Source organism: Natator depressus, chromosome 7 (genome assembly GCF_965152275.1).
Source record: "Natator depressus isolate rNatDep1 chromosome 7, rNatDep2.hap1, whole genome shotgun sequence".
Taxonomy (NCBI): Eukaryota; Metazoa; Chordata; order Testudines; family Cheloniidae; genus Natator; species Natator depressus.
Genome location: NC_134240.1, coordinates 7653747 through 7678512, shown reverse-complemented (window position 1 = coordinate 7678512; position 24766 = coordinate 7653747). Strand labels below are relative to the sequence as shown.

General features: G+C 44.0%; 1 protein-coding gene across 4 annotated transcripts in view; it reads right to left on the bottom strand.

Moving 5' to 3' along the window:
* Positions 1 to 23120, bottom strand: part of LOC141990372 (monocarboxylate transporter 2-like) — a 60051-nt gene extending 36931 nt beyond the window's left edge. The window contains exons 1-3 of one of the 4 annotated variants that reach the window (XM_074957440.1): positions 22874 to 23120; positions 20185 to 20444; positions 18024 to 18080 (exon numbers count right to left, since the gene is read on the bottom strand). In XM_074957440.1, the coding sequence (XP_074813541.1) occupies positions 18024 to 18080; positions 20185 to 20401 (274 nt within the window). In that variant the 5' untranslated portion in view covers positions 20402 to 20444; positions 22874 to 23120. Of the gene's footprint in view, positions 1 to 6910; positions 7143 to 18023; positions 18081 to 20184; positions 20445 to 22873 lie in introns of those variants that run through there. The other 3 variants (XM_074957441.1, XM_074957443.1, XM_074957442.1) reach the window with 3 other exon arrangements.
* Positions 23121 to 24766: the final 1646 nt, after the last annotated feature.

The window sequence follows — 24766 nt, the reverse complement described above, 5'->3', positions numbered from 1 at the left end:
ATCTGACCTGGCTGAGTCAACCTGTGCCGCTCCTAATAGCGGAGTGTTAGCAGCATTTTGCTCAGTGGCACAGACGATAAGGCTCCCACTCGGCGGGCCTGGGTTTGAGATGTGGGCTCCTTGACAGGAGATTCGTGGACAGGAGGCCAGCTTCCCCCTGAAGCCAATGGAAAGGCTGCCACTGAATTCCCCCCGGGGGGGGGTGGGGGGGTGTACACTCCGTCTGAATTCCCCCTTCATCCCCCTAGTGGTCAAACCAACCAAAATGAAGAACATTCCAAGAACCAAGAATATACCAACATGACATCTGGACTATAACGAGATGCACCAAGGCTTATAAGCCAGTCACTGTCAAAGCCAATTTTAGAAGTGCTCAATGAGGCTGTTAAGAATGCTGGAGACACAAGACAGTTTATGTGAACAAACATGGCTGTCGCATCACACTTTCTTTTTAGGCAAGAGATACCACACACTACAAACTGGAGGCCAACATTAAGTGCATTGTCACTTATTAACCCTGAAGTTGGACACTGTTTCCGAACAAGACCAGCAAATGCTCACTATCTTTCTGCAAGAAACGCAACTGACTGGTTAGAAGCATGCCATGCAACAGTGAAAAACTCAGCAGCTGAGAAAATGAAGAACTCTCACCACATTCAAAAAATTTGCATACATGGCTGATGAATGCACCAATGCAAATAGACATCAAGTATTAAGTCATTATATACATTATCTTGATATCATTGGTAGACCAGTAGATGCATTTCTAGATGTGCAGGTTATAGAAGACACATTGGCTGCATCTGTGACACTCCACATCTTAGAAGAGTTAAATGCTTGTAAACTGGACCCCAAACAGATGTCTGCTTGAGCATTTGATGGAGCTGCAAACTTCCCTGGAAGCGGGCCGGCCTTTGGGGCGCTGTGCACAGGGTTTGCCTGATTCCCACCTGACCTGCCAAGAGCCAGTTGGGCTGACGGAGGCGGCAGACAGCAGGCGAGCAGCAGCGTCTGGAGAGGGCAGAGGGACCCGAGCTACAGCAGGGCAGTTGGATGATCAGCCAGGTGACTCCTCTGGAGCAGGGGTGTCCCTCCTCCCCCTGCTCCACTGCCTTGTGCAGCCAGTGATGCTGCTGTTCCGCCCTCTCAAGATCTCTTCCAGTCCTATGATTTTGTGATCTACTCAACTAGCACTAGTACGAGCTGCAGAATCTTCAAAAGACATTTAAAGAGTCATAAATGTAATGTCTTTGTTATATTCTTTTTTCAAGAAGAGTCCAAAAAGACTGAACATCTTGGAAAAAACAGACGATTCTCTGGGATTGAAGTTCAAATTAGTCCAAACTGGGAAAAATAGCTGGCTTTCCCATGCGCAATCCTTGGCTGTTTTCTTAAAATTAATGCATCCATTATTACTGGCTTTATCTACCAAGATGGGACGGATCTAAGTAGTGAGGCTGGTGGGCTATGGCTACTATGTTCAGAGAATACAATCGTCTTTCTCTCTTATAAGTCTACTGTTGAAACCACTTGGGTCATTAAACAATGCCATCCAGGCATCTGCTACAACAGTCATAGATCTTTCTCCAGCAATAGAAGCTACACTTGGATCAATCAGAAAGATATCCATTGAAAACGTACTGGAAGAAGCAAAGACGTCAGTCCTGAAGTTGACTAATGAAGGCCCTTATATTGAATCCTTAAGTGAAAAGGACAAGAAGTTTCAGAGTGGTAGCCATGTTAGTCTGTAACAGCAAAAACAACGAGGAGTCCTTGTGGCACCTTAGAGACTAACAAATTTATTTGGGCATAAGCTTTCACGGGCTAGAATCCACTTCATCAGATGCATGGAGTGGAAAATACAGTAAAAGGTATATATATTCATAGTACATGAAAAGATGGGGGTTGCCTTACCAAGTGGGGGGTCAGTCTAACAAGACAATTCAGTTAACAGGAAATGGGCCACCCTCATTACCACTACAAAAGTGATTTTTCCTCCCTTGGCATTCTACTGTTAATTGAATTGTCTCGTTAGACTGACCCCCAACTTGGTAAGGCAATTTCCAACTTTTCATGTACTATGTATATATATACCTGCTACTGTATTTTCTACTCCATGCATCTGATGAAGTAGGTTCTAGCCCACAAAAACTTATGCCCAAATAAATTTGTTAGTCTCTAAGGTGCCACAAGGATGCCTCATTGTTTTTTCAGGACAAGAAGTGTTTGTTAAGCCAGCTGAAAAAGTATACAGACTTGATTCTTACAAATCTACAACAGCAACTTCTGGATTCTACTCAACCTCCATGTAGCTTTTACAGATACCGATCTTATAAAATACCAACAGTTGAGTCAGGGGTGCTGAAAGCGAGGGTGCTGAGAGCCACTGAACCAAACTGTAAACCCTGTATACAATGGAATCACTTCAAGACAGGGGGATGCAGTAGCATCCCCAGCACCTATGAGTTGAGTGAAGTGAGGCACTACCAGCAATGGGGCTGCCAAGTGATCAGGACAACATAGAGAATCTGATCACAGAGTGGAATGTCATACCATGAATGAACGAAGATTTGACTTCAACTTCTTTACTACCATCTCTAGTGGCTCGACCTGATCTTTGTGCTATGTTTCCTGGGATGAAAGAAATGGGAACTCATCTCTTGCTACTCTCAGTCACAACAGCTACAGTTCAGTGTTCTTTTTCGTCATTGAATAGAATTTTGTGTTCTGAAAGAAGTCGCCTTCTGCCTGATCATGCGAATGAACTAATGAGCAGATCAGTTGAAGGACTGGAAGTACTGGACACATGAGAAGCCACCAAAGATGAACGCATTGCATTCGAGAAGTTTGTTAACAGAGTTGTGCAAAAGTACAACAAGAAACCAAGAAGAATGTAGAAGGCTTGAGTAGCCAACTTTAATTTGTGTGATTTTAAAGCATGAGTTAAATCTAATAAAATGGTCGTGAAACATTTTTCAGTTACTATGTTGCCATTCAGCTCTATATTCACCCTCACGGTCTCACTCCTCGGCCCTCACCTCACATAACACATTGTGGGCCACATATGTGGCCCACAATGGTAAATAGGTTAAGAACCACTGAGTTAGAGAGCTTGTTTTTAGCATCTAAGATGCCTGATTATGATTACAATGTCTGATGGTCAGTGTCAATGGTTTACAGTCAAGCTGAAAGGGCATATCAAGTGGGGTCCCACAGAGATTTGTCCGGGGTGCGGTTTTATTCAACATCTTCATAAATGATTTGTATAATGGCATAGAGAGTACACTTATGAAGTTTGCATAAGATACCAAGCTGGGAGGGGTTGCAAATGCTTTGGAGACAGGATTAGAATTCATAATGATCTGGACAAAGTGGAGAAATGGTCTAAACTACATAGGATGAAATTCAATAAGAACAAATGCAAAGTACTACATTTAAGAAGGAATAATCAATTGCACAAATACAAAATTGGAAATGACTGCCTAAGAAGGAGTACTGCAGAAAAGGATCTGGGGGTTATAGAGGGTTACAAACTAAATATGAGTCAACAATGTAATACCATTGCAAAAATAAGCAAACATCATTCTGGGATGTGTTAGCAGGAGTGTTGTAAGCAAGACACGAGAAGTAATTCTTCCACGCTACTCCATGCTGACATCTGGAGTACTGCGTCCAGTTCTGGGCACCACACTTTGGGAAAGATGTGGACAAACTGGACAAAGTCCAGAGGAGAACCACAAAAATGATTAAAGGTCTAGAAAACTTGAGGAAAGAATGAATGAAAACATTGGGTTTGTTTAGTCTGGAGAAGAGATGACTGAGTGGGGACATGATAACAGTCTTCAAGTAAGTAAAAGGTTGTTATAAAGAAAAGGGTGAGAAATTGCACTCCTTATTCACTGACAATGGGACAAGACGTAATGGGCTTAAATTGCAGCAAGGATGATTTAGGTTACACATTAGAAAAAACTTCCAAACTGTCAGGGTGGTAAAGCACTGGAACAAATAACCTAGGGAGGTTGTGGAATCTCCATCACCGAAGATTTTTTAAAAACAGGTTAGACAAACACCTGTCAGGGATGGTCTGGATAATACCTTGTCCTGCCTCAGTGCAGGGGACTGGACCAGATAACCTAGTGACGTCTCTTCCAGTCCTGCACTTCTATGTTTATTTATCAATATCAATGCAAAAGGATTAAATGCTCAGCAAATAATGAGCTTCAAGGGGAGCAAAGGAACCTCTCACAGCACTCCCCAGCCCCTGCCAAGTCATGCATTTCATGTATGGGGAGACTACTGTGGTGAGGGAGAAGGGGGTTGGGCAGGGTAGCTATGCCTGGGGTTGGTGGGACAGAGCTTCAGTTGCCAAACTATTACTGCGCGAACATCACCCCGACCACTGACCTTTCAAAAATTATACGTCCTTCCTGTGGGTTGGTGCTAATGGGCCTGCATGTTTCTGAGCACTCCTCTGAGGTGAGGAGAGCCCTACAGGCCCATGGAAGGATGTGCCCAGGTCCTTGCAAGGCTGGGCTCTCTGGGACTGACCCACTGGAGTCCACTGAAAGACTCCCATTGATTTCAATGGGCTTGTGAATCAAGCACTAGGTCAACAAATACAAGCCCTAGAGCATTCAGCATGTGTATGCCTTTAAACTTCCCAGAGTGCATTAGTCCACGAGGGAGGAAAACTGTAGTCATTTTATTTTTAAAGAATGCAAAGGGACAGTTTATTGCCATAAAAAATGGGAGTAACCACCTGTAATATCTATTCAGGATTCAGTATTGACATGCCGTTACATTAGTTTAATCAAAGACTGCCCAGGTTGTTCACAGCCTGTTATGATGGAAGTAGCAAAAAGTAACAACTACCTAATATGCTCTGTTCAGTGAGCTGATGAGGGTGACTAGCTATTGCTATTGTATTACAGAACTTACAACCGGTCCCAACAAACAATAAGCTACAATTCAGGGGACTGCTTCATTTATTGCTCTGCCCAATGTTTGGCTTTGCTCAAACACCATAGCCAGCTACACCTATTGACTTCCATGGGCATTATATCAAGGCCTTAGACATTTGACAATGCTACTCCCAAAGACATTAATGGCCTTGCTGTACAGGCCAAATTGTTTCACAGCTGCCCTCTTGATTGGGAGAAGTTACCCGTCGAGGCCAAAACAAGGAAAAACATTTCCGGCACGCTGTCAAAGCAGGCATCCTGTGTCTCCTTCACGCTTGGGAAATAAAGTGGGGCAGGCTTTCATTGGCTCCTATGGATGGAACTCAACAGGTGCTTTATCATAGGCAGAGAGGGTCAAAGTCCAAGTTCCTGCCAATAGAGGGCCAGAAGTGATGTAAAATTTGCTCTGGGTATGTGAAGCCAGACAAAACATGAGGTCAAACAGGTTGTTCTCATAGTGTGTAGCAAGCAGAAAACCATCTCGGTATCATGTACGCCACAAATTGGGGCAAAGGTGAACAACCGTGTAATGATAAAGGAGGACACCCAAAACATCACACGTGCCAGGAAAACCCTGCACGTTCCATCAGACTGAGCAGAAAACTTACCAGACTGCACTGCCGTAGAACAGAAGAGTGTAGTTTCAAGGGTGCATTGAGCAACACTGCTAAACCCCACACATCCTGCACCCTCACTACGATCACTCAGGCCAGTCACCTGCAAACACCCGAGGCTGCTGGGCATGGCAGGAACTTGGTGCCTGGGGCTAATATTTTTTAGGTTTGAGTCCCACATCCCATGTCCCTCGACTCAGTTTGATATTTTCCAGCATTGACATACTTGGTTTTTGCCCATTTCTTTCAGTCCTTCTGCCCTTCTGGCATTACAGCCCCACTTCTCCCCATCCCTGACCATGCAGCCCAAGTCCCCCCACAGCAGCACTCCCCTCTCACTACCCCACTCCACCTATGTTCTCCCACACACACACAACCGTGCTACACCCATGCTCTCTCCTTCCATGGCCGCCCTGAGTCCCCATATATTGCACCTGTTCACACAGGCAATAGGATGTTGAGGATGACAGCTCTGAATGGAGGCCATGGGGGACAATGGAAGGATAATGCACATTAATGTTGATAACTGGCCATGTGTGACTTATCTATCAATACTGATATCGACCTATTTAACAAAACAGGGAATTTCCCCCAGACAAACACTTGGCTGGGTCAGAGTTAAGGTTGCTCAACAGCAAATTCTACAAAGACAATCGCTACCAAGCAGATCTATAATCACCATAGCTTAGCTCTTAAACATACTGCAACATTTAAAAGTCTTAGAACAAGACATCAAATAAATACCACAATGCTTTATAAAAGGGTAAAATTTTCAAAAGCACCTACTGACTTCGGAGGCAAAGTCTTATTTTCAAAAGGGACTAAGTCACTTCAGAGCCCATTTGAAAGTGAATGGGATTTAGGCTCCAAAGTGCCCAATGGCCAGAATTTCAAAGGTTACGTAGGCACCTAAAGATGCAGAAAGGCACCTAGCAAGATTTTCAAAGCTGCCTAAGTAGATTAGGTGCCTGACTGCCATTGAAATCAGAGTTAGGTGCCTAATGTAAGTGCTTATAAAACCCATTAAGCACCTATCTGCATCTTTAGGCACCTAAATACCTTTGAAAATCTGTCCCTAAATCACTTTTGATACTGGCATTTAGGCTCCCAAGTCACATTTTGAATTTTTTACTCAAAGCAGCATCTTAAACATGATCTATGCAACACAAGATTTTTGATTTCATTATCCAAGTACAGCTTTCTAAAAGATGCATGATACTCCAACACACACATGAACAGAGTGCAATCAGAATCTACAGTTTCTTTAATCTGTAGGTACCTGTACTCCCTTATTAGAAGAAAACAAAAACAACTGGGTATTTCTGATGTACTCACCTCCACCATAGGTAGTGGCCAACATAATTGAAGACACCCATGCAATCTCACTGTAGGATGTGCCAAAGAAATCCTGGATTTCTTTGAAGAAGATTGCTATGGCTTTAGGAAAAGCATATGAAAATCCAATGGAAATGAACGCTCCAAATACTACTGCCCAGCCCCATCCCCCATCAGGAGCGGTGTAGGCTAGGCCTGTGTTAGCTGGAGGCGACATGGCCAGGCTAAATTAAAGCCCAGAAAGCACTCCTCTGGAAGCCCTGAAAAACAAAGTGTACACACACAAAGTTAGTCCTTGGGCAAGTTCTCCACAGCCAGTTCTCTCTCTCTCGCTCATTCACTTTATCGCGGTGGTCAGGGTTTGGAAAATTTGCAACTACGAGAGCAGAGTCAACAGAAATTTCAAACACTGTTTTAGAAAAACACAATTCCTAGATAAATCACATTGTAGGTTATTCAGGGCAATGGATAGCAGCTAATTCTAAATCTATTAACACCCCCTCCCCTAGTGACTCTACCTGCCCCACTCGCTTTTATCTAGGACCAATGAGATACCAGGCATCTCCATAATTATTCTTTTGGAGGTGGCTATTACTTAAGAATAAGGCCAAGATTTTGTCATGGAGGTCACAGAAGTCATGGAATCTATGACTTCCAGAGACCTCTGTGACATTTTCCACTTCAGCCCCGGGATGGCGGGGCTAAGCTGCCCAGTCGCCACAGGTGGACCCCGGAGCTCCCAGCTGTGGGCCCACAGCTCCGAACTGCCACAGGCAGCTGGGGGGTGGGAGGGGAAAGGGAAGAAATACTGTGGGTAGCCCCTGGAGCCCCAGCAGCGGTGAGTGCTGGACCCTCCTCCCTCCCCATTTTGTCGGTTATTTTTAGTAAGCCAGGGACAGGTCACAGGCTTCGTTCATTTTTGTTTATTGCCTGTGACCTGTCCGTGACTTTTACTAAAAATATCTGTGACAAAATCTTAGCTTTACTTAAGAATATCAGCCCAAATTTTGACCATTTCCACACCCCTTTGCAACTCCAGTGGCTTCAATTGGCTCACTCTGGGATGCAAATCCAGGGAAAATTCCTTCTGTGTTTAGCGTTCCACTCTTTTGGAAAGAACAGAATTGTATCACTGTATCTCCTTCCTACTGCTGTGTGTATTCAGGGAAAACCTGAACCCCCCCTCCCATCATCACCACCACCACCACACACATAAGCAGGAAAAGGCAGAAAGGGACAGCTTGAAAATGCCACCAGGAGCACAAAGACAGCGTGACTGCTACAGAACCATCTGTGGGAACGTGCACACTCAACACACACATGCATGATCATGCACACAGACTACACGTAGGACACGTGCACACACACAGAACACACCAGGGGCAAATCAGATCAAAGGATTCTTACTCAAGGACCTTATTATGTGTAATGCACATGCCTGAAGAACACAATAGGATATGCATATGCAAAGAATACCTCTGCATCCAAAGAATGAACACGCACATAGAACACACAGCACATGCCTATGGAATACACACAGAACACATACATGGGCATCACTACACACCCAGCACACATGCAGGCATTGTGAATGCACATGGATACACAGAAACAATACAAGAAACATGCACATAGAGTATACAGATGATCTGTGACATACACGGGCACATAGCACACAGATTACATCAGATACATCGGCTGAGGGCACACACAAGACTCATATGCATACGGCACAGCAATAATACATGAAGCACACGGGCGTATGGAACACACACAGTGCACAGGCTACACAGATATGGGGCAAACACCCTGGACTCACACACATGGCACTGCACATAGAGTGTACCCCCCCACAGGTACATCCATATGGGACAGTGATAATACATGAAGCTCACATGACTGTGGCACACACAGGGTACACAAGAAACAAGCCGGTTACTGCACCTAGCACGCACAAGCAGGCACATGCATGTGGCACACAGGCCACGCACAGGCTGCACAAGCAGGCACATGCACGTGGCACACAGGCCGCGCACAGTGTGCGCACACTGGCACGTGCATAGGGCACACAGGCGGTGCAGAGCGCACACGCGGACACACACGCATGTGCCATGTGGCACACAGACTGTACAGGCAGGCGCATGCACGGGCACCCCCGCTACCAGCTCAGCTCCCTAGCAAGTTCCCCGCTGGAAACACCCGGCAAGTCCCGTCCCCGAGGCAGCCGCTTCCCGGGCCCCCGCGCCGGGCCGGCCACTCACCTGCGCGCTGAGCCTGGCACTGCGCGGGCAGCGGCGGCGGGAAAGCGCCGGAGCCGGCGGAAAATCTCAACGCAACCGGCGCCGGGGGGGGACGGAGGTACAAGAAACCTCCCGCGGGGGCGGGGCCGGGGAGCAAGGTCTCTCCTCCAGCCTGCCCGGCCCAGACCCGGGGGGGGAGCCCAGGCAGGAGGGGGAATCCTAGTGACTCCCTTGCCCTGGGACAAGTCCCTCCCAGTCCCACCCCAGGCGGCAGGAGCAGCGGCTGATCACCCCCCCCCCACAGGCCCGCCCTGCCTCTGCATGGGGCTGAAAATCGCACCCCCAGCCGGAGAGCAAGCCCCCCCTCCCCCCACGCCTCCTGCAGCCACGCAGGGGTGCAGGCCGGGGGGAGGGGCGGGGGGAGCGTAGCTGGCTTTGGCGAGGCCGTGCAAATGTGCCCGCTGTTGCATCAGTTTTATTGCACGCGCTAAAAGTGACCCCGGGGCGGGACGGGCGCGGAAGGGAAAGACCCGGCGCCCCTTCGCAGGCGGGCTTGGGGAGCTCAAGAGAGCACCCCGCGCCTTCAGAGGTCTTTGCAGAGCGGGCACCACGCTTCTCCCTTTCGTGGGAAATTGCCAGTCACCAGCCGGACGCCCAAGCTCTCTGCGGGGCGAACCAGGAAGATGCTGGGGGGCGGGCGGGGGGGCGTCCTGGTGCGCTGTAAAAACAGCGGGAACCCTCGCTGCAAGGGGCACTGCCCCGAACCAGTCACCCGGAATCTCCTGACCCGGGTTCCCAAGTACCCCCCACCCACTATTAGAATCGCCAAAGGGGCGGTGAAGGGCAGCGGCTTTTTGCGACTGGGTTGCTGGTTTCCTTTCGCTGGGTTCCCCTGCTTGGTTTCATTCACAGGGGTGAGCGGCGCTCACCGCGCCTCGGGGCGGTTTTGCTTTCTAGTCCTCACGCGCCGGAGCCCTTCAAGGCTGCAGTGCACCGACTGCAGAAACGGCAAGGCCACTTCCCACTGAAAAGCTGTTTATTCCATTTTTTTTTAAAAGGCAATGGCGTTTATAGTACTAGGGAGGGCCACACAACTTCCCCCCCCCCAAAAAAAAAGTGTACAAACGTTTTGAAAATGTTGCCAAAGAAAAGATTTGAAGCACAAAATAATAGGTCTTTGAATATAATCTATTTTCCACTTATTTTTAATACATTCCATAGAGCTATTTAAGTTCTTTTATGTATAAAAGCAAACCTAACTGCCTAAACAGTGGGCCAAAACCTGATCGACCATGTTCTCTTAAGGTTCAGTTCCATTTTTCCCACACCCCGTGGTTCAAAGTGGTTTCCATTATCTACAGGGTTTGCAGTTTGGTTCAATGGCTCTCAGCATCCCTACTATAAAAATTGTTCCAGCAGCCCTGCTCCACCCTAGTTTCTATGACAGGCATGCCACGTCTCCACTCACCTCACACATCCTAAATTGCCCAAATAAACATTGTAAAATGCAAAACAATCATGAACCAAAGAGCATTTGGATCTTGTGTTGTTTAATATTCTTTTATGCCCGCTGCTCTGCATAACCAGGTATCGTTAAAACATATAAATAAATGTTATTTCTGAATGATTACGAAATCTGAGATTAAACTGAAAACCTCAGACGATAGGAGAATTTATAGAAAGTTTAAAATATTTATCACAAAATCCCAGATATTATATTCTATGTACAAAAAAGTGTTTTAGAGTTGAAAGAAATACCACATAAGGGAGAATTGCCTAACATTAAGTGAAAACAATGTATCTTAACGTTTAACAGTTTGGTTAAAATAGATCTGATAAGGTGAACATAGAAATGGTTTTGTAGATTTTGTTAAATGGTATCCCTTCACTTGTTTGAGTAGAAAATCAATGTTTCTGTTAAGCAGGTAACGTCTCCTTTAACACTAATTTCCTTCTCATAAAACTGCACATGTATTGCTTTTAATCTAAAAATCTCATATTACAAATGCATGTATGTGTAATATAACAGCATATCATTTACATTGTGTTATATCTCACCATGTTTATGCATAGCCGTTTGCTGTGCAATACATAACTATATTTATATCCCTACATATCAAAATTCTCTTTATGAAACCTATTGGTAACAATTTAATTCTTCAGCAGCACAAGTTGCCAGTAAATTACCGTTGCCTTCTCACACCTGTATTTAGTCCAGCTTTGCCTCCTCAGTTCTGGTTTATATAAGGGCCTGATTCAAAGCCCTTTGAGATCAATAAAAAGCCCTTAAGGCCCCCATCTACCACCTTTGGGATAAGAAAGCTATTTCTGAACCACTCCAAACTTTGTGGCAGTTCACATCCAGCTCTGAGTTTTGCAACTAGTCCCTCTTTGTATAGCACACTAAACCAAAACCCATCTCCAAACCAGAGACATTTTAATCTGGATTTGGAGACATGCAGATACAGTTATCAATCTGAATTTGGTGACTCAAGCCAATCTCTATTCTCAGGAATTCTGGGACCATACAATTTTTATCAGGGTAAATAGAACCCAAAATCACCTTCAGGGCTTGTGGAATAGCATCCTGTTGTGATTATTTTTTTGACATAATGTGATGATGTTATTATGCAGTATCATCCTGCTGTGCAGTGACATGCTAGCATATCACAACATTGTGGTCTGTTAGATGGTACAGGGCAGGTCTCCTTTCTAAGAGTCAGAAGAACCACACAGCCTGGTTGCCATACAGAGTCTCATAGCCATAAAGCAGTATTTTGACTCCCTGCATCTGAAGAAGTGTTTTTTTTTAACCCGTGAAAGCTTATGCCCAAATAAATCTGTTAGACTTTAAGGTGCCACCAGATTCCTCATTGTTTTTATAAAGCAATAGGTACACTGTATTTATGGAACATTTAGTATTAGGGAGAATATTTTCCAGCATGAAAGAAGCTCATGTAAGTAATTTCTGACATCTAGATTGTGCATGTACCACATCCTGATGGTAACCCAGATAGGCCTAACTTCTTTAGGCACCCCCACTGGAATCTGAATCTGGTTCCCCCGAATGACTAACACCTCTCATTTGAGAGAAGTTTCCTTTCAGACCCTGCTATATTCCTTTTGTTCTTCTGTGTTCTGGGTCTTTGGCCCTCCCATTAAAAAATCAGCCCTGTAGGCTCAGCAGGAAATCAAGCCAGAGTCCTCAGAGCCACTCGTTCAGGCATTGTCCCTTAACAACTCTTGTGTTTACTGAAGGGTGACTTTATTTTTTCATTCCTGGTTGTTTTTCCAGCCAGCCTTATATTGAGGTAACCTAATGTATTCATATAGTAAACATCCCGACAACCAGGCCAACATACCACATTGATAATTTATCACAGGGCAGCTCCAAATCCATCACAGTTATAACCTGCCTTTTCAAGAGAGCCTGGTGATTGCAATTTTAAAAAAGTATCTTATTTAAACGGGGCCTGATTGTCAAAAAAGGCTAAGAACCCACCCTCTGGAAATCAGGGCTCTTTAGGTGTCTCAAGCTGAGTACCCAAAACCACTACTTTTGAAAATGTAGCCCTAAACATCTTATTATTAATCCACTTAATGTGCATTGTTTTGTTGCATACAAGCAGATTTACAGCTGTTTAAAAAGGTAAAAAATTCCCTTTAAAAAGAGACTTCTTTGGGCCTGAGTATGTATATCTTTATAAATGCCACTAATCAAAGAAAGCTTTTATTTTCTTTTAGTTGCATTAGTAAAGTCATAGGGAGGAATGCTGTCCATGCATTTCACAGGAAGCATGGTCATTAGAGTCCAAAGGGAAAACCCAACCATACAAGAGTGCAAGAACTAATATGAATCAATAGAGTCAATGTTTCCTTAGACCAGTATTTAAGGCAGATCTTTCATGTGCCATTGAATTCTCACGAGGGTTGAAGGTTATCTTACAATTCGAAAATTACCATAAATAAATCTTAAATCCCTGAACCAGTCCAAGTTCTTTACTCACTGATCTCCATAGAAACAATTCATTATCCTTACGTAACAAACCAGTTTTTTTTAATTGGTTTTACTATATAGGGCCAATATACAAGATGGCACAATAGATTACACTATGCTGAGTAATCACTCACATCTGAGATATCAACTTCAGTTCAAGGGAAACATTTGGTAGTTCAACCTGGCAAATAGGGTGAAATTCCCCATAAACTGTATCATCAGTGGAATCCAGATCCTTTTTCATGTACAACAATTCCTTTAATTTCCTCAGTGTGACCTCATTTTGGGAAAGAGATTACCTAGTACATTTGAAAATGGTCATGTGTGTTTAGAGTTCTTACAATATTCTTAATTTGCTGAAGGGATCAGTATGTATTACTGTGGATTATCATTAGACAATGTTTTTTAATTCCATAAAATCATTTGCACTAGATCTAAAACAGATACAAATCATTACATTCAAGCTTGAAGACATATCAATAGTTTCTCTCAATAGCCATAGCAGAACTCATGGCAGTGTTAGCTTTATCCTCTTTTGACCAGGACTTTGGATTTCCTCATCACTGAGCATGACTAAACAAAGTTAACACAAAATGCCTTCCAAGAGCGTTTAGCCCACAGGCCCTCCAGCCCTTAGGGATTTATTAGCACTAATAATTGCAAGTTAGGAGTTTTAATTAAATGAAAACTTACTTATTCAGTTCCCAGTGCTGTGATCTACTGAGAAGCCAGCAATAAAGAGGACTGCAAATGAATGGGCTGCCACTGGCTAGAGTCATGCTCCGAATAGGAGTGGCGTTTGTACCACATCTGCCTCACCCATCTAGGTCAAGCTGAGATTCTTGGTGGGGCAAAAACTTCAACTGTCATCAGCTTTATCAGATATCAGGGTCAACCACTCATTTTGGGTGTTCACCTCATGTGCTGAATTTCAGTTTCGGGAGGTATCCCACCAGTTAGATACTAGATCTCACAGGGTGAAGTTCTGTAGTCTGTATAATTGCTCAGATTCCCTATTAACTAGAACTGGGTGGACATTTCACAGGGAAATCTGAAAGCAAACAAACAAAGCTATCTTCGTCCAAAATTCAGGCTCAGTTCCCCCGAAGACTCACATTTTCAAATGAAATTGGGCTGAGACCCCAGGTTCCCTCAACCTGCTTAGCATTTGTACATTCTGTGAGTGAGATGCAGGTGGCCTGAAGTCCTCCCAGATGTCAAATACACTATCACTGGAGATATGTTTGGGGCCTGGGCAGCTGGCTCACTCTCCTCACCCCCTGAGTTTCTCTTTAGCAGAGAAGTAATTAAACAGTGCAAATAGAGACTATAGGTATAACCCAGGATGCTGGATATTCACAAGAGCTACGAGGAACAGATAATGATCCCAAATTTGGGATGGCATCCACAGTCACTGACATAGGCAAGAGAAAGAAACCTATCCAATAAAGCAAACTATGTGGCAATAGGGGACATTGCATCCTCTGAACTCTGCATTTGCCATCCACTAACTAAATTAATTCTTGGGATGGTTAGGTCCCAATTCAGACAGAGGGCTGTGGGGAGCTGCAGAGGTGGAAGAGCGTGGAGATAAGTGTGCCAGAAGCAATCCAAAACCCACTCTTGGTCATTTATGATACAGGCCTTTGGGAATCCAAAGATTGTGCTCTTTGAAATTGTGACATATACAGTTGGCTATTTTATTGAAAACTCTCTCACTTAGAGGATAATGTCTGAGAAAGACTGAGACATAACACAGGGGTAGGTTTGTGGTTAGGCCCATTATTAGGAAATGCTTTAGGGTCAGATCCTTCTGTCCATTCCATGGTGTGGAGAGGAGCAAAGCTGCATCACTACCAGCAAGGAGGAGCCAGCTAGTGAGGAATAGCTACCAGCAGACTGACTTAAGAAACATGAAGTTGCATGGGAATTAAGGGTGTATAGATGACCAGAGAGGGGCAACCAACCTAGACAGCACACTTGCCTAGCAACCCAATGGGTATTTCAGTAGAAAACGTGGCCTTCCCCCTCTCCCCGAAATCCCTTGTTCCTTCTGCAGGTGTACGGGACTAGCTGCCACAAAGCAGGGATGCATGGCAATTCAGGTGCCGAGTCACACAGGGTATGTCCACTCTGCAATTAGACACCTGCAGCTGGCCTGTTCCCACTGACCTGGGCTCAGGGCAAGGGGCTGTTTAATTGTGGTGCAGACCTTTGGGCTCAGGCTGCAGCCTGAGGTCTGGGACCCTCCCAGCTCGCAGGGTCCTAGAGCCCAAGCCCCAGTCCGAGCCTGGATGTTTACATTGTAATTAAACAGTGCTGCAACCAGAGCCCGCAAGCCCAAGTGAGTTGGCACAGGCCAGCCACGGGTGTCTAATTTCAATGCAGACATGCCCACAGGCACCCCGCTGCCTAGGCAGCCTGCAGAGCTCAATTGCACTGATCCCGCTACATTTCCATCCTCACATGCTTCATGCAGGATTGGCAGGGGCAGCAACTGGCCCTGGAAGAGAGTTCTAGTGTATTGGTATGAACTGATAACAGTACAGCAAGTAGCTAGGGACATGGCAATCTTCTCCAGCTCACGTCCCTTTCCATTTAGTAATGTTGTACAAGGGGTCAAGGAGCGGTCAAAACAGAAACTTGGTGTTTGCTAAGCTCCAGTATTAATAGCTGAGAAGAGGCCAAACTGCCAGAGGAATTCATACAAGAAATAATTCATTTGTTATCCCGGGAAATGCTTAAATAGCTCTAGGCCCAGGTCTAGATACATACACCATCACTGCTGGAAAGGATGGCTTCCTGTAAACCAGAAACTAGATCTAGCAGTGAGATTTTTGTTTTAGCAAGTGTTTCAATGAGAATAACCTGAATAGAGCTGTTGTAGCCATGTTGATCCCTGGATATTAGAGAGACAGGGTAGTTGAGGTAATATCTTCACTAACTAATAAAAGATATTAGTTCATCCATCTTGTCTCTCTAATAACCCAGAGAGAAAGTTACAGAGATAGAACAGATTAGATTTAAAGGAATCATATCACCAGAATGTTTTCACTTAGGAATTATTCCCTGGCTACTACATTGCAAATATCGTTTCTTACCTTTTAACCCTGGAGTGGACCCTATTCTGTTAGATTTGGAAAATGGTACCGAAGAGGAGGGAAATAACATGGTTGAGGTTTTCAAAGCAGTGCAGGGGACTTAGCTATTCATTTTAAAAGAGGATGTCAGGCTAAATCCCCTCCACAGCTTAGAAAATCTCAGCCCCTGTATTTAATTCTATCATGACTGGGAGTAAAAGCTGGCAGTATTTAAAATTATGTACATACATGGCCAAATGCATGGCTTGTGCAGAAGGATGTATAAATAACAGATAAGTCAGTGGGTGTTGCAGTGTCCCTCTGGACAGAGAAGAAATAGGACAGTTGTTTGCAACAAATATAAAGGGGCTTGTTTATTGAGGCCACTGGACATAGACATTCACTGTTACATGAAGTCTTTAAATCGTGATTTGAGGACTTCAGTAACTCAGCTCGAGGTTAGGGGTCTATTACAGGAGTGGGTGTGTGAGTACCTGTGACCTGCATCGTGCAGAAGGTCAGACTAGATGATGCTGATGGTCCCTTCTGTCTTAAATTCTACAAATCTAGGATATCCTGTTCCTTCCCATTCCATGGTTTTCTGCTCCCCCACTATGGCCTTTTCTTCACTACCAAGAAAAAGTACGTTTTTACCTCAGGGTAGCGAACACATGTGAGCTATTCTGATTTAAAAACCACAGTGAAGACAAGGCATTTCAGTGTTACCATAGGTAAATGAGGTGAGATCAGGCATTTTAGTTTTATTGCAAGGTAAACTAGGGCAGGATTAGAGTGCTGACCTTGCCTAGTTTACCCTGCTGTAAAACTAAGGGCCTAGTCATCACTGTTTTTACCTCAGGGTAACTGACCTGTGCAAGCTATTCTAAGGCTAAAGTCATGCCATTTTTAGCAGTGAAGACAATGCCCAGCTAAACACAGGTTGCGTTGCATAGTGTCATCACACAGGGTGTCCCTAAGTCCTGGACTGGCCAGTAGTGGAAGAGAGACAGGTGCAGAGGAGTCTAAAGATCTTGTTGACATAAGAGAAAGTTGTACCAGTTTAACTTGAATTGTGAGTCAGTATCTTGTTCTCTCTCTGGCTCAATGAATGTCGACAAAGTGGAAATCGGAGAAATGGAAAGAGGTAGACTCACTTTATAGCCTGGTGGCTAGGGGCACTCAGTTGGAACATGGGGTACCAGGTTCAAGTCCCTCTTCTGGCTGTTTTAGAGCCAGGACTTAAACCTTGGTCCCCCACACCCCAGCTGAGTAGACTGATGGTCAGGACACTGGCGATTCTGAGTGTCTTTCCCTTGAAAAATTTCTAAGGGACTTAGTTTCGGCTCAGTGCAGAACAGGAAAAAAGAAAATATATATCTTTGAAATAGTTTTCCTTTCCTGAGAAAACTTTTGCTGTTTCCCACCCAGCTCTACTCACTTGTTCTAACTAATTGAGGAAGAAAGCAGAGATGCTTTATTGAGTTTACCTTTAGGACATAGAAAACGCTCAGATAGGACAGTGATGATCACTGCATTAAATGCCTAGAGAGATTAGACTGCACATCAGCTATGGCCTGGTTTGCTTTGGACTAGAGCTGTGAAGAAAACACACGGCTGGCTGAAACGGGATCAGACCCCTGAGCTCTCGTACAGAACGCTGCAGCTTGATGTTCCTGTGGGTAGAGATGGTCTGACTGTTTGCTTACATTTTCCCCCACTGCTTTGCTCTTTGCACTCGTTGGCTGTTGTCCGCCACATCAATCATAAGGTTTTACTATTAACTTTCAAGGTCCTACCTGGATTGCTCTTCAGTGTCACTGAACTGTCTTTTGACACTTTTGTTCCATTGTACCCTGTTCAAACAGAAAAGATGAGGCTTTTGGTCCCGAGGGTAGTGCTCGTTCAAGCTCTCTGCAGCCTTGGTTCAATGGAATGGCCTCTCCAATAGCTCTAAAAATGCCAGTCTACTCGCAAGCCCACCTGATCTTCTGGCTCTAAGCTCAGGGGGCTAGCGTGAGTCTCAGATGGAGCAGTTCAGCCTGCTAAATTGAGGCAAGCTAGTGCTATTCCATCAACGCAGGCTGGGATGCTCATTCCGAGCTGCAGGACAGACATACCCTTTCTTTCAAGCGCCTTTTGCCAGGCGCTCCATTAACATGGTTGGAAGCTACTGTGACAACATTCTTATAGTGATCACAGGCATGGAACTTGTTTCTAAAAATTACGTTAAGCCCTTAGCCTCCTCTTCATCCCTTTGGGAGGACACTTTCTGTGCTTCTAGCACTCACATTAAAGGCGAATGTTTGAGAAGAGGAGGAGGAGCTAGGATTTCAATGTCAAAATGTCCACTGACTTCAGTAGAGCCAGGCTTTCAACCAGAAAACTTCAGCCATGTCTGTTAAGCCATTTTGGAATTAGCCAAGTGGGGGGGGGGGGGGAATTTAACTTGTCCTGCTAAAAATAATTAAAAATAATTAAAGATGTTTTTCCTCTGCAGAGTTAGCTCAGAAGTTGCTGGGTTAAAAACTGAAGTTGAGCTTTCCAAAGACTTGCCCACACAATTCTCACTAAGGAATGGAAGGGGTGTGTCTACCCCCACACAGAAACTTTTATAATCTCAGCCGGAGCTTCCCCATGTCTTAAGCAAGAAATATTCCGAGAGCTGGTCAAAATTTTCCACTGAAAAATAGTTTATGAAAAAATGGCCTTTTTCAAAATTGAAACTTGTGAAAAAGTTTCTTTAAAAAAATGTTTGACCAAAAATATAAACTCCATAAGACCCCCAAATTTTTGAAAATTTGGAATTTTGCTTTCCTCTTTATTCCCCCCACCCTTTTTACTATTAAATACAGTAGAATGAACACTAGTGGGTACCCATAGTCCCCCTCCTTCTCATTTTCTCTTTCAGAATGTCCTCAACTTTGGAAAAGTTAGAGGGGCAAAAAGTTTGAGGAGCAGAGAGTAGAGAAGAGAAGAGAGAAAAACCCACCCTGCAGATTTTATAGGGTTCCTAGGTGCCAATTTTACAAATTATAAAAATAGTGTATGTGTTGTAAAAGAGGAAAAAACAAAATTGCAGTAATGACCATTTGAAATCTAAAATTTCAATTTAAAAAAAAAAGTTTTATAATTTTAAAACACAAAAATAAGCCCGTTTGAGACAAAAATGACTGAAATTTTGCCACTTTCTTTTTTCAATCAGCCGTATTCATCGTTAAATACAAATAGCAACAGAAATTACCCATGTGCAGTGATTGCACACACCTTTCCCTTGATATGATCCTATTTTTATTAAAATTTAATAATTCAACCTACATTTTGAAGACCTGCTTTCATTTTTTAAAAAACTCAATTTTCCCAGTCACTGATCTGAGTGGAACTTGAGGGGCCCACAGCACTTCACAGGATCTAGCCCCAAATGAATAAAATTGTTTTTTTTATATATAAAAACATTTAGGTGTTCATAATAAATGCCAGGAAAATGTGATGTAGAAAAATTCCCCTTGTGAAAAAACAGTCATTAAATCAAGAAGTTTGAGTAAAGGCAATTATTATTGGCTTGCAAAAAAGTTATCTTACATCTCTAGCCATGGGAGCATCTCACCATTTCCCATTTAAAATGGTACTTCTAATAAACTTGCTTGTTGAGAACTCCTATGACTTCAATGAGGCCAGGATTTCACTCTAAATATAACAAGACTTGGAATAAAACCATGTGAACTGGCAATATGTATATATTGATTTCATCACCAAAACATTTTCTAATGTAAACGTTTATCAATATTCTCTAAAGTGTCATGGTAACACTTTATGTTGTTAAAGGACAGCCTCTAGAAAAACAGAGTTTCAGTTTAAGCCTCCCCAAAACTTTCTAGAAGATAACATTTTCCCCCACCCAGTTTTGAAGTAGAGATATTCCCTTCCTGACCCAAAGAAAGCTAGTCTAGTTTCACTCACCTCCCCCGTAGGTAGTCGCACACATGATGGAAGTCACCCATGCAATCTGGCTGTAGGATACATTAAAAACCATCCGGAGTTCTTTGAAATAGACTGTGAAAGCTTTAGGGAAGGAATATGCAAATCCGACAGAGATGGAAGCTCCAAATACCACTGCCCATCCCCATCCACCATCAGGAGGGGTATAGCCTAAGTCTGTGTTAGCTGGGGGAGACATAGCTAACCTAGATTTCAGGCAAGAAAGCAGGTCTCTGGGAGTCCTGAAAAACAAAGTGCATACCTACAAATTAGCAGTTCATATTTAGCTTTCAACTTTATGGAGGTGTGTACTAAGTGCAACCAAAACACACATAAAACTGGTAATTCATATGTAATAAATGCCAGAGTCTCTCAAGTCACCATTTGTTCTTGTGGCAGGGTTATGGCATGGCACCTGCTCTGCCATAACCCTGCCACAACTGCCTCTTAAAACATCAAGACGCTATTCCAAGCGTAATGGCCTGAGTTTCTAACTGTTTACAGTCGGTTAGTGGTAAGGTGTATACAGCTAGTCAGAGCTAAGAGGTGAATTGACATCAGTCTTCAGTGCAGGAGGCAAAGTCCCCACTGAAAATAATCAGTCATCTGATGATGAGGACTAAGATCACTTTTCCATTAGTTTGCAAAAATCATTTATGTGATCTAGCCTGTAAAATGTTTCCTAAGCAGCACATATATTTTATTTAGTTAACATCTTATCCTAAAGAAGATCTATTTTGTCCCTTCAAAATGTTTGTGATAAAAATTTGAGGAAAAACAAATCTGTCACTTAAAATAATGTAGGTCTTCTGATTTTAGGTTTTAACCATTAAACACTGATAAGACACTACCAATACAAAATTTAAAAAAATGAAATCCATGTTTATCCAATGAACACCAGAAGAACACTGGAAATGGTTACTTACATGTAAGTACTTGTCTACATGGAGCAGTAATACACAAGAACATAAGAATGGCCACAATGGGTCATACCAACAGTCCATCTAGCCCAATATCCTGTTTTCTGACAGTGCCCCAGAGGGAATGAACAGAATAGGTAATCAAGTGATCCATGCCCAGTCGCCCATTCCCAGCTTTGGCAAACAGAGGCTAGGGACACCATCCCATTCCATCCACTTTAATAGCCATTGATGGACCTATTCGCCATGAGTTTATCTAGTTCTTTCTTGAACCCTGTTATAGTCTTGGCCTTCACAACATTCTCTTGCTCATGTGCTCAGAGTCTAACTGATCATCATATATGCGGTCAGGAAGGAATTTTCTTCCAGGTCTGACTGGCAGTGACCTTGGGTTTTTTTCCAAGCTTCCTCTGCAGTGTGTGGGTGATGGCTATCGCCATTGTGTGAAAGTTAGATATTGGGGCACCTCAGTCCCTCCTATTCTCTGTCTATGGCACATAATAGTCTAGTCTCCTTAGGGCTGTAATACTTTAGTCTAATGTCGATTATTGGGCTTAGTGTGCAGGTGCTGATGGTGGGCTGTGATGTACAGAAGGTCGGACTACATGATCCTTTCTGGCCTTAAACTCTATGACTATTCCAGAATGCAAATTTGTATCCCAACATTACTTTCTCTTGCTGCTTCTGTTGCATGTGTTAAAAGACCATTGCTTAATTATACACACACTGCCATTCCAGTCGCCTATGAAGTGCGTCTCCTGCACTTTGTCTGGAAGCATCTTTCACTCATTGACAGTCCCGGATCTTTTGGAGGCTCCACACCAGCAGAGTGGAACGCTAGAACCTTGATGGGGTTTATATCACTCTGTGTGCATGTGTGTGGGTGGGGGGGAGAAAGAGAGAGGGATGACACTAATGCAGGTCCCTGACTCGGGGAGAGGATCTCAGGAGGGAAGAAGGTGCTGGTGAAGGTCTCTGGGGAGACTGGAGAGTGATGCTGAACCTTGGAGGTTCTCTGCACTTTGACCTGGCAGATACTGCGATAGGTATAGAGGGGAGGGGCTGCTGGCTCTTGGGGACAGACACTCAAAGATGGGAAGTGGATGAGGAAAGGCTTGAAAATGAGGACTACCTGGGAAAGGGCTAGAGAAGCAAGTGTGGTGGGAAGGGGCTCAGATGTCAGGTCTGAGGAGTAAGGTATGGGGTCCCTGAAGCTTGGCAGTGCTATAAATAAATACCCCTGAGTTTGGGGGTCTCAGGGATCAGTATACACAACAATTCAGGAATGGGAAGTTGGGTCATCTGAGACTTGGAGGGGCTAGGAGCTGGTGGCCTGTCCTTTGGTGTAAGGGCCCCCATTTATGTCCCCAGAAGTTTGAGGATCTCAGATAGATGGTCTCTAAAGATTTTGGCAGCAAAGAGATGGGGGCTGTCATCTAACAACGGCACAGAATCACAGAACAGGGAGTCTTAGGAGTAATGCTAGTTTTCTTATTCTCATACAGCTTCTCTGCCTCCCCACTCCAATGTGCAGATTCTCCCAAGAACCTTCCCCAGCCCCCTACCTGATTTCATTCTCTAGATTTAAAGACCCACTTCCTCAAAGGTCTCTTGGGCTAAATAATGGGCACTCCGAGCCCCAGGAGAGCTTGGCAGCTCAGAGATACATGGGCATGGAGTTGAAGGACAAGGGGAGCCCAGAACCTCTCCCTACACTAAGAGGTGCTGGAAACATTACAGAGGTGACTTACCTTAGAAGCTGGTTTCTAGGAGCTGTTCTTACTGCAGTCGAGCTTTCCCTCCAGAGAGAGGGAAAAAACAAAGCTTGCCCTCTTTTTAGGGTAAATGCTTCATTGTACGGTTTTCAGATGGGAGGGAAAAGCCTCATGATTTCAGGTTATCCCTGCTTAAAAGAATAATTCCATTGCATAAGCAGCAGGTGATTGGCCCCGCAGGGTGTCCGTCTCCCCAGCGTTGCATGGGAGCGAGGATCTGACTCTCCCAGCTAGCGACTTCCACAGCATCTCCAGCAAACGACTGACAATTTCTGGAGAGCTGACTGAAAGTTCCTGGTGAGCAGCCCTTGGAGTATGCCGGACTCTTGCCAGAATATCAGATTATGTCCAGAAGCGAGACAAAGCAGAGGGGATATTGCATGGTTAACATTCTTACCATACTCCCCCATCACTCAACTAAAATAAGAGTTAGAAGATCAGTCACCGCCCTGTGCCTTTTAGGAGCCACTCCAGTCGCCTTCTCTAAGGCCAGTTCCACAGCAAGGAGGGAGAAGGAAGGTGGACTGTCACGTGTTGGCTCAGCACAGCTGCATGTTTCTCTTATGTTTGCAACAAAGGGAATAAAACTAAAGGAAAATTGTGTCTTCAGAGGAAGTCACCCTGTCCCTGACTGATGCTGACCACCCTGCAGAATAGAGAGTAAACAGTGTTCAGTAAAGTAGCAAGAAAAAAAGAAATGGGGAAGCTTAGCTAATCCCTCAAAGAAAAAAAAGTTCAGGGAGAATACAGCTAGGTCAATTTATACCAGCTGAGGGTCTTTCCCCATCAATTAAATAGCTTTCTCTCAAGAGAAGGGGACTGGATTGGCTCCTAAAAGGCATAGGGAGCTGATTTCCTTCTATTCTTATTTTAAATGATATTCTGATTCATAGGATTCAAAACATAATTGTTGAAATAAATATAAAAAAAATCTATTTTTTCAATTCTGTGACAATAATGTTTACAAACATTCTGCTAGAAATGCTCCACTCCCCTTTCACGTCGGTTTTCCTAAAAGTAGAATTATTGCTTCTAGCCTGGTAATGAGAACACACGGATCCTGACGTGGCATGCCTTGTTCCACCCCACTGAGCGCTATGCCTGTGAGCAAGTGTTGTCTGAGCCGACCCAAAGGATGGGCATATGCCAGGTCAGGATAGTGTCAGTCACACCATAGAGATGTTATTTGGTATGAGGCTGGCTGGCTGAGAGATGGTACAATAGCTAGGCCAGCATAAAATCCCGAGAGTGTATTACTGCGAGAAGATATCTAGCAATTAAAGGATGTGAAAAGGTACATGCTCTTGATAAAGTGGTTTCAATGTGTTATTCTTAATATTATAAATCACTGATAATGCAGACATGAATCAGTACTATATATGCAATACATACATCAATGTTACATACCATCCCTCCACTTTTGTAGTGCAAAATTGGATGTTCTGCTCTGAACAGCCAGTTATTTCTGCTTCACCCCTCAGTATCGTTCCTCACTGACCTTCCTTTAATAAGAGCCTGATCCTGGGAGGTGCTGAGCACTTTCAGCTCTTAGAAGTTGAGGTTCCAATTCAGCAAAGCATTTAACCAGATGTTTAACTTCAATGGGACTTAAAGTTAAGCATATGCTTAAGTGCTCTCCAGCATCAAGGGGCAAATGGGGTTTTTAGTATCATTTGTACTTCCGTATTGCTAAAAAACAAAATGGCAGACTCATGTAGGGCCCCCTGGGAGAGCGAGTATTTTGTCTTACAATAACAATTAAATCATTTTCACACTCACTTGGAATCACTGAATAGGTCTAGGGCAACCTGCATTCTGTAACAGGTTAACAGCCTACTTATCTCCACCCAGGGAACAGCTGCAACCTAC